The following is a 14324-nucleotide window of genomic DNA, read 5'->3' on the forward strand; positions in this document are numbered from 1 at the left end:
AACATAATTTAAAAATTGAAGTAACATAAACAGATGCTAAACAAAAAGTTCAAAGCTTTGAAAGAAAATACAAAGATGTATAAGTACAGAAGCAAATGCTTGTTTTTGAACATTAAAAGACACAAGTAAAGTGGAACATTGAAAAGAAGAATTTCGATGAACAAATCAGCACTTTGAAATAGGAACTTTAAGCGCAACATAATAACTACACGAAAATTATAAAGTAAAACGAGAAATTAAAATCGGATAAAAGAAAGAACACTTCGCAAATTCGAGGAGAAAGAAGTTATATTCTTGCTAAGGACATTCCGAATGAAACTCCAAGAGAAATCAAGATTGAAAACAAAGAAAACAGTTATCAACAATGATCAATTAGCTATGCTTCAAATATTATACATTATGGATGACAGAGTTATTCTATTAAAAACTGTGAATTTATAGTTGAGTTTTTTCGTGAGTTCTTCGGAAGATGTGGATTGAGTGATAAATTATATTGCTGAAATTGGTTATAGTTATATTAATCATGGGAATAGCACGCGCAAATCCAAAGATTAATTTGATAGCTTCATTTGCAGGAATTGTACTCGCGGGATGTCTTTATAGATTTTCAAGGGCCAACAAAACTCTGATGAAGAAATAGATCAAATAAATTCTTGAAAGTATAGGCCAATACTCATATAAAAAAGGACCGAATGTTGTCCTGCCCTCATAAATAAAAAGAACCTCCGAAGAGCAAACTTATTTCCTTTACCAAGCATCCAAATATAACACAATCCGAAGGACTATCAAAGCCATTTCAAATTGGAAAAATCAACAGAAATGAAATAACACTGCATTCGTAGTTGATGTTATTGAAAATATAAATCTAGAGCATAATAAATAACTATGATGTTTAGTTCTGATTTCTGTTAATCATAAGTATCCTCCGGGTGTTGGGAACTTTAGGGCAAAAGAAATGACGTCTTTTTTTAATGTTTCAATATCTTTATCACCTGCATTTTCCTATAAGACCTTTTTGAATGTGTTCAGCTTTGCATCAGAACACTTAGATTTGATTTTCAAGCATATTTGTACGCTTCTTTCGATGAATTCAAAGATAGAGTCGAAATCTTTTTAGACAAGGCCCCTGGTTGTCATTGCAGGAGAGCCGATTCGAATGGCAGATGGACTGAGAGCACTCTTATCTCCCGGCACTGTGTTCTTGTTGATCGAAATGTTAACGTCGTTCAAAATAAGTTCCATCCTGGCTCCATCAAGCCCTTTGCTGCGCATGTTGACCAAGATTAAGTGAGTGTCTGTGCCCCCCGAAACAATCGAGTACTGTTTATCGAGCAATCTTTTGGTAATTTGTTGGATGTTGAGAATGACTTGCTGTTGATACTTTTTAAACTAATCTGAACAGGATTCTTAAAGGGCTACGGCGATTCCAGCAATTGCATGGTTATGAGGTCCTCCCTGCAGGCCTGGAAAAACTGCACTGTCAATTTTTTGTTTCAAATTTAGCAACTATCCGCTTTTTGATTTATATTCTCCAACTCGATAAAATATCAGGGCTCCTCTTGGGCCGCGCAGGGTTTTATGAGTTGTTGTCATGACTGTGTCAGCATAGACAAAAGGAGATGGAATAAGCCCTGCAGCAATTAAGCCTGCTGGGTGGGCCATGTCGACATGCAAGTAGGCCCCGATTTCATCACAAATATCCCTAAACTTTTTATAGTCGATGAGTCTGCTATATGCAGAAGCCCCGCAAACAATCATCTTTGGCCGATAGATCAATGCGTACTTATGTAGTTACTCGTAATCAATGATTCCAGTGGTGTGATTCAGGAAGTATGGAAGTACTTCGAAATATTTGGATGTTGCAGATATCTTCTTGCCCATTGTTTGAAATCCATGGCTTAAGTGGCCTCCATGAGGCAGATCCAACGACATGATTCGATCATAGGGATTTAAAAGACCCGTGTATACCGCAAAGTTCGCAGGAGATCCAGAAAGGGACTGCACATTGACACCCCATTCCTCATGTGAGAGCCTATATGCTTTGAGGGCTCTTTCCTGGCAGAGCAATTCAATTTCATCAACAAATTTAGTCCCACCATAGTACCTCGCCTTGGGATAGCCTTCAGAATACTTATTATTAAGAACACTGCCGACAGCAGCAAAGCACGCATTGGAGCAATAATTCTCGGATGCAATGAGATTAATACCATTGAGTTGCCTATCTCTTTCATTGCAGATAATCTGATGAATTTTAGGGTCAGCAACATTAAGGTTTCTCTTGAGATATGCAATAGCAAATCCCCAATTTTTCACGATCATTTCAGTAATATCTTTCCCTAATTAACTACAACAAACGGTAATAAACTACTAACAATAACCATATCTTCACAGATATTTTTATGTATTTTTTCAACATATTTGCATATACACACATAAACTCATTCCCAATAATTACTAAAATAACATATTTAAACTATTTACTCATTGCTGATGTCATAACCGTCATTGAATTCAGGCTCATTTCAATTATATTATGATATAATTTGATTATATTATTCAATTGTGCACAATCGAGTGTAAATATCAAATATTGAGCAATGGAATAAGGCAGCAAGGAAGATAAACTCACTTAGACAAGGGGATCATTTTAGAAGGGATCGTGCTGGCGCACAATATATAGGACATTATGTCCATGTGCTTTTCTAACAAGCGATGAGGCGGATAAGAACTTTAATTAAGTAATCTCGAGAATATAATAAACCAAAAGCAGCATAAACAGCAATAAAAATAGGGATGTGACTGCTTATTTTGATGGCTTCGATGTGAAGAAATCTTCGTATGCGACTGAAGACAGCGCCAAAAACGGGAAGAAAAGAAAATCTTCAATGTATGTATCGAATTTGGGCAGGAAGCGAGCTATAGATTTCGAACAGGATTATGAATATCTAAGCAAATCGACAATCCAGAAATGGCATAGCTACCCAATCTACCAGTACCACAAATAAAACTAAGTGTTTGTTATCGGCTCCAACAAGAGGAAGCTTCTCGCTTTGATCAGCTCGGTGCGCACTCAGCCTTCGAAACTAGCCGAAGCCCTTACTAAGAAGTCAAGGGCCAACACAAGCAGCATCCATAATGAGAACACAGTCTCGAATGTTGATAAGTTTTGGAATAAGCGCTACTACTTGTTCGATAAGTTCGATGAGGGGATTTCACTTGACGAGTAGTCATGGTCGAATGTTGTGCCAGAAGCCATTGCTGAGTATCTGGCGAGCAAGATCAGATGTGATACGGTCCTTGATGGATTTTGTGGAGCGGGAGGGGTCAGCATTAAGCTCGCAAACACTTCCTATCGAATTATTGCCAATGATGTTAATCCTCGCAAGCTCAAGTGTCTGAGCAACAATGCCAAGGTTTATGGGGTCGACAATATTTAAATTCACCAGAAAGATTTCCTTCATTTAGCAGTGGAAAACATGTAGCCAAACATTGTCTTCTTACATCCTTCCACAAAGCTGTCAAAACCCTAAAATTCGAGATCACACCCAATTTCAGACTTCGATCCCCCCCTAAACTAAATAATCGCAAAAACTCTTTAAATGTCAAAGAACTTAGTAATTCTTCTGCCTGCAAACATCGATCCCAATTTGTTGGCTGACTGCATTGCCAACTAATACATAAAATCGAAGGTTATCTCGCCGACTTGCTCGATAAAAATATAAAAAATATTCTTGTCGTCAACCATGAAGTATATTGCTGTTTTTATGGGAGCACAGGTTCAGAGTTAGATTTGTCTGAATGATTAGTTGAGTTATATTTATGGGCTGTTACTCAATCAATAGGACAAAAATAAGAAGATATTTAAAGATCGAAAGGTTATCAAGTTTATACGATAAAAGTACGGGATGATTAATTTGTTGAACTATGTGCTGGAGTCACAGATTGTCAATGAGACTACAACTGCAGTTTCTCCTTTGCATAGATTCTACGCGTATATTCGGGCAAACAATTTGATCGAATAGGCCAAATTTAATAAAATACTGCAAGAACAATAAGTCGAAAACTCCAAGAAGCTCAAGAGACATCCCTTAACGAAAGACTTTGAGGAAGATTTTGATATTGAAGTCGAAGAGGAGTAGAAGTACGTCGAAGATGAATCAGTCGAGCGAACAATCTCATATTATTCAACTGTTTCAAATAATCGGGCATCTCGAGATTTCGCAGGAAGCGATAATACTTCTGATATTCGTTTTTCAGCTGGATATCCTACCCATTCTGGCCAAGATTAAATTTGCCTGAGGCCGATTTAGACCATTGGAAGGGCACCTGATTAAGCCAACTCACCGACAACTCCGAAGTAAAAGCCAACAGCTCCTAATTAAAAGCCCTCTCAAGAATACTAAATTAAATGATCAAGTCTCTCTAAATATTTTGTTAATGATTCATTGCAATTTGTTTGATTGTTGGTCTTTTTTTGTTTGAGGTTGCAAATTCACAACTTTAGTTTAATCATTATGATTGATCTGCTCATAAATTAGTTCCTCATTCCAATGAAATTATAAATGCGTTTTCCAAAGTAAACTGTGAAATAATTTAATTTTTTAATTAGTTATGGTAAAGTGTTAATGAGTGAATGCGTTAAAGTGTGAATTAGTTAATGTTAGTTCGATTATTTCAGAATGCTACACCCAAGCACTTCATAAAATATAAATAAAGAAAATATGTAGAAATATAAAACGCTGTCAACTCTGGGCGATGGCACATTTGGTACTGTCTACAAGGCTAAGAACATGAATAATGGAGAGATCGTGGCCATTAAAAAAATAAAATAAAAGTATACCAACTGGAATGAATGCATCGAACTTAGATAAATCAAATCGTTGAGAAAACTAAACCATCCAAACGTTATCAAACTAAAGGAAGTTCTCTTGGCGGGCGAGGAACTTTATATGATATTCGAGTATCTCGACTATAATCTCTATGATGTCTACTCCAAGATGAAGGAAGCAGGGAAAAAATTCACAGAAAAATAAATCAAGTATTTGTATTTTTACCTGTAGGTCGATCGTTTTCCAGATTATGTAGGGACTCGCGCATATGCATAAAAATGGGTTTTTTCATCGCGATATGAAACCTGAAAATTTGCTCATCTATAACAATATTGTGAAGGTTTGTGATTTGGGGCTCGCAAGGGAAATCAGGTCCAGGCCTCCTTTTACGGACTATGTCTCCACGAGATGGTATCGAGCCCCTTAATTGTTGCTTAGATCCACCAGCTATAATTCTCCAGTGGATATTTTCGCCCTTGGCTGCATCATTACGGAGCTTTACACTCTTTGCCCGTTATTTCCAGGCGCCAATTAAATCGATCAGATGAATAAAATCGTTAAAGTTTTAGGAACTCCTTCCAAATCATAATGGCCTGAAGGCTTTAAGCTCGCGCAGGCTAAAGGTATACCATATATAAAATGAAGGTTATTATTTTCCTGAAGAAAAAGGGATAAGTCTTGTAGATTTAATTCCAAATGCGTCAATGTAGGCCATCGACCTGATCTAATCAATGCTTCGATTCAATTCCAGAAAAAGACCAACAGCCGCAGAGTAACTACTTCCCTAACATTAGAATACTGAAGCACGATTATTTCAAAGATGTCGTTGCACCGACTATTGATTTAGGATGCGAGAAGATCATCTTCGAGACAAAACCCGAAGGTGTAAAACTCAACACCGAAAAGCTTGACAAAAAGATAGATGAATTCAGAGAAACTAAGCGAAAGTTCAAATAAACGAGAAGGAATGAAGCAATGGAAAGCAGTGCCCTGCTGTGGATGGGGAAAAAATAACAGCCTCTCAGCAATAAGAATCGAAATGATTTTGAGGATCTTGATTCATTGATCAAAGAACTTGAAGATAAAAGCAGTAAAAGCAAAAACTTACAGGCCCAGATCTCCAAACTGCCTTTGTTGGGTAATGATAAAGTCCATGCTAAAAAATAAAAAGGAGATTTTCGGGAGTCAAAGACATAAATTCGGCATGGCGAGCCCTACTACTCTTAAAACAAAGCTTAAAAAAATCACTATACAAAATTCCAGGAGCCGTCCAGCAAGCATGGACTTTTGCCTAACAAATTTTCATACAGTTTCAATCCAGTCATGAACCCCGCATTTACAGGAACAAACTTGAAATCGAATTCAATCAAGTCCATGAGTTACAACAATCTCGCGTATCCACAACTGAAACCTATGCTCAGTTCAGTCAAGACTTAACTAAAGCCCTTAAATGCTTATAAATATTGATTTTTATGTTCTGATTTGTATGACAATATGAACTTACGTTCAGTATTATAGACATTTTAAACAAATCATTCTTCATTACTAATTCGAAAGAAGTGTGATGACCTCGGATGGAGACATCCTTTTGTTAAAATCAATTTAGAGTATCCCTTTGATGACTTTTTCCATTGCTGGTGTTAGTTTGATTTTCGAATGATTTTCAGTTGTGAGAATTTTATTAAGGTTGGCAATGACTCTTCGCTGTTTCTTTATGATTTCTGAGAATATTCGGTCCTTCACGGCAAAAAGACCCTCCTTTTGGCAATACGAGTTGCCATGCGTTTTGGGAACAAGCAAAGGAAGACTCATCCATAAAGGAACTCCCACAACAATTTCTAACAATACACAACCCAGTGAGAATATATCAATAACCCATGGCCTTTTATAACTCGACATGACTTCTTGATACAAATCTTACTCATATTCGCCTTCATTCTCATGAATGATATAGTTCAGGATTTACGGAGGCATATACTCCGGTGTGGCCATAGAAAACTGAGAAATATCTTAAAACTCGAAGCTTGAACCATAATCTATGAGCTTTATCTCAGTTAGCTTATACTTGCCTTGATGCTCACTGTACTTTATGAGTAAGTTTTCTGTTTTTAGGTCTGAGTGAACAATCAAGCAGTCACTCAACACCACTAATGGCTTACATATTTAAATCACCAGCATTTTGAGTAACTGTGAATCGACTGCCAAAGCGCGATAAAACTACTTGTAATAAATCTAAATAGATATGACTGTACTTTATAGAGTCTTTATTCGTGGTATGGCTTCTCAGCTCGAATGTCATATAAGTTGCTGCCTAAGGATTTCCCACACTTTTCATAAAATATCCAAGTGTCGATTTTATTAATCTCGTAACTATACATTTTGGCCATGTTATTAATGCCAGAGTATGACCTGAACTCAGGCTTCGGAGCACCTCCCAATGTAAAGTAATTGGTGCCAAACCAAATTTACTTTATGTGTGTTTGGTGTGTATTCTAAGTAATAATTTGTTTGATTGCGAATTATTTGTTACTTTTGATGTGTTTACCTAACCAAACCAAGCTGAAGCCGCCTCGACCCAATAGCTTTATCTTCTTGAACCCATATGGAAATCTGTTTCCGAAAATTTATGTTTCTTCTTAGCTTAATTCGAATTCTATTTCTTCTTCTTGCGATCTGTTTTCAAAAGAAAAGTTTATAAAAGCCTCTGAACTTTCACAAACCGCATCGTTATAATAGTCGTTTTTTCCATGTCTGTCCAACTTCTATGGATTATCAGCAGAGTTTTGAAATGTGCTGAGAGTTTATTTGGAGTTTTTGTTTCTGCTCTATGAGGCAGAAGTGGCAGAATGCATATCAATTTTGAGCACACTATTCTTTGATGTAATGCCTGCCTATTTGCCTGACTTGTTTTGTGTGGATTTAGGCAGTTTGGCTTTAGATGTTTTCTTTTTGATTTGCGACCCCATGCCTCCAAAACATTATAATTAAATGGAGAATGGGCTTTACTTTTATTTATTTTTTCGCTCATTTCTAATCTGACTTTTATCCAGGCTTTTTTTCCTATTGTCTTTGTTCGAAGGGGAATCCTTCGGCTTCGATCGATTAAGAGCCAACTTCAGCTTTAATTAGCGTTGGCTTAGGCTCCTGTTTGTATGCAATTTTGACGTGTATTTATCGCAGTAGTACTAACTGACATTTTTTGTTTTCTGACTGTCTAACTTATCGAGACGCTTCTCTTGCGAATTGTTAGATGGCATTGATGCTTAATAATCATTGGTGAATTTGAGTTTTTTCTTCTTTTATTTTGTAAGCGAGGACCTTTTTTACAGCCTCTAAATTGGCGATTTTGTGCGCATTTCATTATTGAACAGTTTGGCTGAAATTCTCTTATTTTACAGATATTTTTGTTGTTGCTTGATTGATTTCATAAGACGAGTCGGTTGTATCAATTAGATAGAATCTATAGTGATTAATTTTATTATATATTGAGTATTTATGTTCAGCTGCGATGTCTTTGCAATATCAGGGAATAAACTGTATCGTAGCTCTTATCAAAATACTATTTAGATGGCAAATACTCATGGATTCAAATTGTTTATATAATCTACACCCAATGGGTTAGCTCGATTTGCTCATTTTAATGCTTTTTTGCCTATCAAATCTAACATTAAATTGTGATTATAAATTAGATATTGGAGATTTGTCGCAAGTTTATTTATTGAGCTGTTTGATTGTTTCAAATTTTATTATTTATATAAATTTCATTCACATTTATATTCACAATTACTATATGCTGAATTTAAAACCACTCCAATGTTTTAGATATATTTATGAGCTACTTTATAGAACATCACTCACTTTTATTCCTCATCATATGACTATTCTCCTGAATCATCATCTTCGATTGCCAGCTTGTTCAAATCAATTTTAATTTTGGCTTCTTCTGATTTCTGTTCTGCTAAATCGGGAACTTCTTCGTCACCATCTTACTCGTCGATGGAAGGCACTTCAAACCTCAGAATTGCTGCGATTCCTGAAATGTTTTTCAAGCGTTCTCCGGAAGGGTGTAGACTCGAAAATACGATGCTCTTGCCACCAAATGATTTCACCTGTTCGGAGATGTCGTTGTAGGTTCTTCTTTTCTTGAAATCTTTGGTCCGAAAGAGATGGTCGCTGATCATTAGAGAATCAACTGCCTTCATTTTGATACAATTGAAAACATCCTTCTCTCCATACGCTACCAGATTCTCATTCTTTTTCATAAGATCGTAGAATTTCTACAATGTCCTATTCTGCTCTAAAGCTTTGGTGTTTTCCATCCTTTCCATGACCTTTGGATCCATTAAAATTTCGCTCAGACTATTCATGAATCCAGTTGAACTCTTTACGAGTACAACCTTATCCAAATTTCTGTTGAACACCTTATCTGTTTAGTTCTGGGATGCCTCCGAAAGATATTTAAAGAACTGCTCATTAATGAAACCGGGACTCGCTATGATCAAGCATTTGATAAGACTGAAGTCAACCATTTTGTAACAAGCGTAGCATTCATCAAAAAATTTCTACAGAGTCTTTTTGTAAATAGCTTCCCCGCTGCTTTTCTTCGCAACATTCTTCATGACTTTGTGTCTCAAAAGCGTCACAGAAGGTTTAATGTAGCACAAGTGGCATATTCCTTCATCCATGATGATCGCTGCATTTTCGACGTCATGAGTTATCTGTGACAGCTCTTTAATCAGATTGATTTCATAAGGGCTCCATGAGTCTTTGATGATGGTGATTTTGTGGTTGATTTCGATTTCGAATGTGTGGTATTGTCCTATTTTCAAATCGTCATGCTGCTGGACATTCTGACCCTTCACTCTTATACACAGACGATCACCCTGAGCAAAGTATTCGATGTCCTTAATCAAAAGAGTGAGCAGCAGCTTCTTCACTCTAATCTTCTTCAGCCCTGTCTTCTCGTTTGTGTTGATGATCTTTCTCAGAGTCTTCATTCTCATAAAATCTCCAGGCCGAATAAGATTATAAATATGCCACATATCTTAGTCATCAGTCGGCAGCAGAGAGACATGTCCTTCCTTCCATTTGCTGATCCTCCGGGCCAAAATTTTCATTGCAGAAAACTATCAAATTATAATCAAAGATTAATATCATCAGCATTTATAAATCGCACTCTTATGAATATGGAAATGGTCTTATGCTTTATAGCGTCTTTTTAAGTCTTGTTCATAAATTACCTGCAATTAAAAAGCGATAAAGGAAGTTATTGACAGCACTTTCGAGAAAAATAATTAATTGATGGTAAAGTGTGTCATATATTTTAATTTATACGATTTTATGACTATTAATTATGTGTATCTGGAATATAAGAATTCAATGAACCCTTGAACCTTTATTCTTGTTTGCTTTGACATGCGATTTGGAAGGAGATTACACGACTTTGATGTGTTTTGAGGAAATCTGATCTTGCAATGAATCGTATATCAAAGCAATTAAACCAAATGCGAGTAAAAATATGACAAACTTGAGTTTAAAGCTCAATTGTTTTGAAACATGCTTTTCGTGTTCGATTACCGGCATCAATTAATTCTTCTTGTGATTCTATTTTCCCAAGAAATTTAGTGTTGAATTGAGGATATGGCTTGTTGTTTCCTCATTATTCAATGAATCATGTGGTTCTGCAGCATCAGCTTGGTCTTCTGATTTGGCTTAAATTCAGGAATAAGTTCAAAAAGGGATTGGTTTATCTAGGATTATTCTCATTGGACTTTTTAGACTTTTTTTAATTATCCGACTAAAGATATTTCAAGGAAATTGGTTCATTATCATTTCTTTTTGTGTTAGCACCTTCAGTATTTTTGTTGCTCTTATTTGCTTCATTATTATTTTATGAGCGTTTTCGAGACTTTTCTTTTAAATCAGGGCGCGAAAATAATGATTATATCAGATCGTCGATTTAAGAAGTGTTAGCAGATTTGTTGAAATGCGCTTCATTTTGAAATGAATTTTTCTACGCCTACTTATAAATCAAAAATTTCGGCATATACATTTTATAGCGCAGCTTCCCTCCTTCGAACATAGACTTTGTCTCATCGATGACTGCATTTTTGTCAGCTGAGAATACTTCTGCCACAAAATTCGTGGATATTTTAATGTTTCCGAATTACTCCCCACTCTCGACATCAGTGAAGTGTATGGTAAAGAATATATCCTTTCTATTTGCCATAATAGGAGGGAAGTGAAAGTTAATGATTGTAGAATCGCTGAATTGATGACCTTTGGATTATTTCTCGATGTAGAATTTGGTGCTGCCAAACTAATGGATTCCTATATAGAATATAGCATACCTTTGGTCAATGAAAGCATGCAATGGAAATCTTCCTATGCTGGTTCATTGAGTTCTATGCCAATTAGTTCGAGTTTTGCGCTATAGTAGTTATTCATGGATATAACTATTGCGATGGTGGCTAAGTGAATTGATAGGTATTATATTAATATCTATCGCCATATTATCGTCATTTATTATCGCATATTTCATACAATTGCATAGTATCGCATAGTATTATATACTATCGCCTAGTATTGCATAGTATTATATAGTATATAGTATCGCATAATTACCGTAATCTTTCAAAACAACCCTCGAGTTGATAACATAAACCTTCGATTTGATTGATTAACAATTAGCGATCCAGTATTATCTTTGATCCAAACTACAGTCTAAATAGATGAATAATCTGCTCCTCAATTCGAACACCCATATTAATTATAATAGAGTTCTCATAAATACTTATACGGCTAATGCAGATACATAAAAGATCTTGTTCAGATTTATTGATAATTGCTCATTAGTGAGCTATGAGAATACTAATAATAATGTTTATCTGATATTCAGTTTTTATGCTCTGCTTGCTCTTAGTTCAATCTGCCCAAGAATCTGATTTAGTTTGCTATTTTTTTTAGGGATGGGTTATTTTCTTCGAAGCTGTTCAGCAAAAGATACTTTTATCTGAGCTTTCTCGAGTCTTATGTGTCAGTTAGACTGAACCTTTACATATCTTTCTTGACAATATAGAAATACTGACTGATTGCAATGATCGGCATAACAAATGGCATAATTTTGGCAAATGGCGAATTAGGTCTGAATGTGTAATACACATTTGTAATTGCAGGTGCGAAGATTAGAAACATTGCTGCGACTTTACTGTTTTAAAATTCGGGCTATAATACATTCTTTTGCCAGAATTGACTGTAGGTGAGCTTCTTCATTTCGTATGTTCGCATGAACTTCTTCATTTACTCCACTTACTAGGGTTTAATTGTGTCCTTTGGATTGGATGGATATGCCTTCATTATATTTAAGGAAAGGGATATCTATAATTTGATTATTGAATATTTAAGAATTTTAATATGTATGATTCACATCTGCATATACATATACAGATATATATATATATATATCGATTGATATTTTAAATAATTTTAAATGCAAAATGTTCCCCGTTGAGCTTTAGTTCCGTCACAAAGTGCTCTATCTTCGAGGGAAACTTAGACAAAGTGTTAAATATATTATCTCCAAGGATTAATATTTGCTTACTTTCAATAATTTATGCAAGAATATAGCAGAGGAAAAAGGAAGAATCAATTGATGATATGACAAACTTAATCATCATTATCAACATTTAAGTAAGAGTTTAAACTAAAAATTAAGGAATTACGTAACAATTTTTTGTCTACTGTCGAAAAAATTGGTATTAAATTATATTTATGCTATGTCTATTATATGTATTTTGTATTCTGTAAGTGCATTTTTGTAGGGGAAAGTTTGGTAGCCGTTCAAAAGGAGAGTCTAACATATTTAGACAATTGCTTTATTTTTGCAGGGCTGTTTGACAAGACTTAGTTGATTGCTGATCAAAATGAGAAAATTATTAAATTCTCTCATACAGTTGACTGGAAGATACAATTTTGTTCAGAAGCATAGCAAAAGGCGTTCAATTCGTTAGAATCTGAAGAAAAATTTATTTTTAGGGTCGAAACAAATGATATGATATGGTTTATATATTATTGCATATTTACCTGAATATAATAATTAGATTAAAATCTCCAGAATGATCACGAATTCACAACAGTCAAAACCATTGTGTTTTGGATTGTATAATCCACTCACAAATTAATTCTACCACTTTCGATTATAAATGTTAGAAACTTTAAACGAAACTGATCCATCAAATTTTCGAATTTTAATGGAATTGCTGCAATCGGGTCTCAATAATTCAGCTCAGTAGGAATCTATGAATGACACTAACAAAAGTTGCATATGATCGTTCATAATCCCCAATTTGAATATTATTGCATATTAATTTTTCTTTCCAATATTTTTATCTAAGAACTGACCCTTAATTAATCTTTGAGACGAAGTATTATGGTGATTATATATTAAATGTTATTTAATAAATTAAATAATAAGCATTATGGAGTGCTATGGAAGCTGTTTTGCAAAAAATATTTAGATATAATATAATGTCCCAAAGTTGTGCTCCCTCCAACAAGAATAAAAAGGATTGCTTAGTTATAGTATTAAGCCATTCATTTCTGATTATATAGCAAATTATATTAAATTTCGATTGCGTGGATCAAGAATCATAATGCGTTTTCAAATTATTACCCTGTCACTAATCTTGATTTCATCTTCCAGATCTGATGATAGTCCTTGATACCTGGGAATTTTTTCACAGCATAAGACATTATTTCTTTTGCGACAAGTTCTTGAACTTTGCCCTCGATATTCTCATACGTGCATTACGATGCAGCGAAGTGACAGCACATTGACTAACTTCTAATATAAATATACTTTTCGGTAGCCTTGCGACTTATTTTCACCGGAGCCATGCAGTAATAAGGGATGGAAGAGCACAATATCTCCCTTTTTCATTTGTAAATCTATTTTCACCCCTTCGATCTTCTCGTGTTCCTTGACACCGAAATAGGCTTTGTTTACCAGGTATTCAGGGTAGGAGTGATCAAAGAATTTGCCTTTGTGGGTCTTTGGAATTATATTCAAGGCTCCGTTCTATAAAGTGGAATCCTCAAGGGAAGCCCAAGCCGCAACAATTCTGTTTACAGGACCGAAAGGAAAGTAAGCGAGATCCTGATGCAAAGGATGTCTTGAACTGGTGCCCATTCCTGGAGGTTTGTTTATGAACATGGTGTGCACCGATTTGATGTTATCCCCACAGAAGCTCTTCAAGTAAGGGATGAGATCAGGATTTGTGCAAAAGCTCTGAAGAGTTTAATCGAACTGAAAATCCTGAATTTTTGTGATTGCAGCTTCCCCCTTAATTTACTGTCCTTTATTCTTCTTTACCAAAGCGATGTCCTTAACAATTTGCATGCCAACTTCACTAGTATAACAAAATACATACGGAGGGATGACTTTATCACAATACTCAAGGAATCTTTTCTTCCACTTCTAAATGTCATCGGATTTCA

At 35.3% G+C, this 14324-nt stretch overlaps 2 protein-coding genes across 2 annotated transcripts; both read right to left on the reverse strand.

Annotated features, from left to right (window-relative positions):
• Positions 1 to 930: 930 nt before the first annotated feature.
• Positions 931 to 2319, reverse strand: LOC148298444 (uncharacterized). The gene is given in 1 exon segment (XM_088276869.1): positions 931 to 2319. A coding segment is annotated over 1 exon segment (1206 nt). The 3' UTR covers positions 931 to 1113.
• A 7072-nt stretch (positions 2320 to 9391) lies between these two features.
• LOC148298445 (protein pelota homolog) lies at positions 9392 to 9826 on the reverse strand. Its single transcript, XM_088276870.1, has one exon. It carries the CDS (start codon positions 9824 to 9826, stop codon positions 9392 to 9394), a length of 435 nt encoding a protein of 144 aa, XP_088132996.1.
• Positions 9827 to 14324: the final 4498 nt, after the last annotated feature.

This window comes from Brachycentrus maculatus, unplaced genomic scaffold (genome assembly GCF_059751285.1).
Source record: "Brachycentrus maculatus isolate JH-2025_06_01 unplaced genomic scaffold, ASM5975128v1 h1tg002035l, whole genome shotgun sequence".
In the NCBI taxonomy this organism is placed as follows: Eukaryota; Metazoa; Arthropoda; class Insecta; order Trichoptera; family Brachycentridae; genus Brachycentrus; species Brachycentrus maculatus.

Bases quoted from the DNA above. Each gene is read 5' to 3' on its own strand.
- LOC148298445 (XM_088276870.1), bottom strand. From the start codon at position 9,826: ATGAAGACTCTGAGAAAGATCATCAACACAAACGAGAAGACAGGGCTG.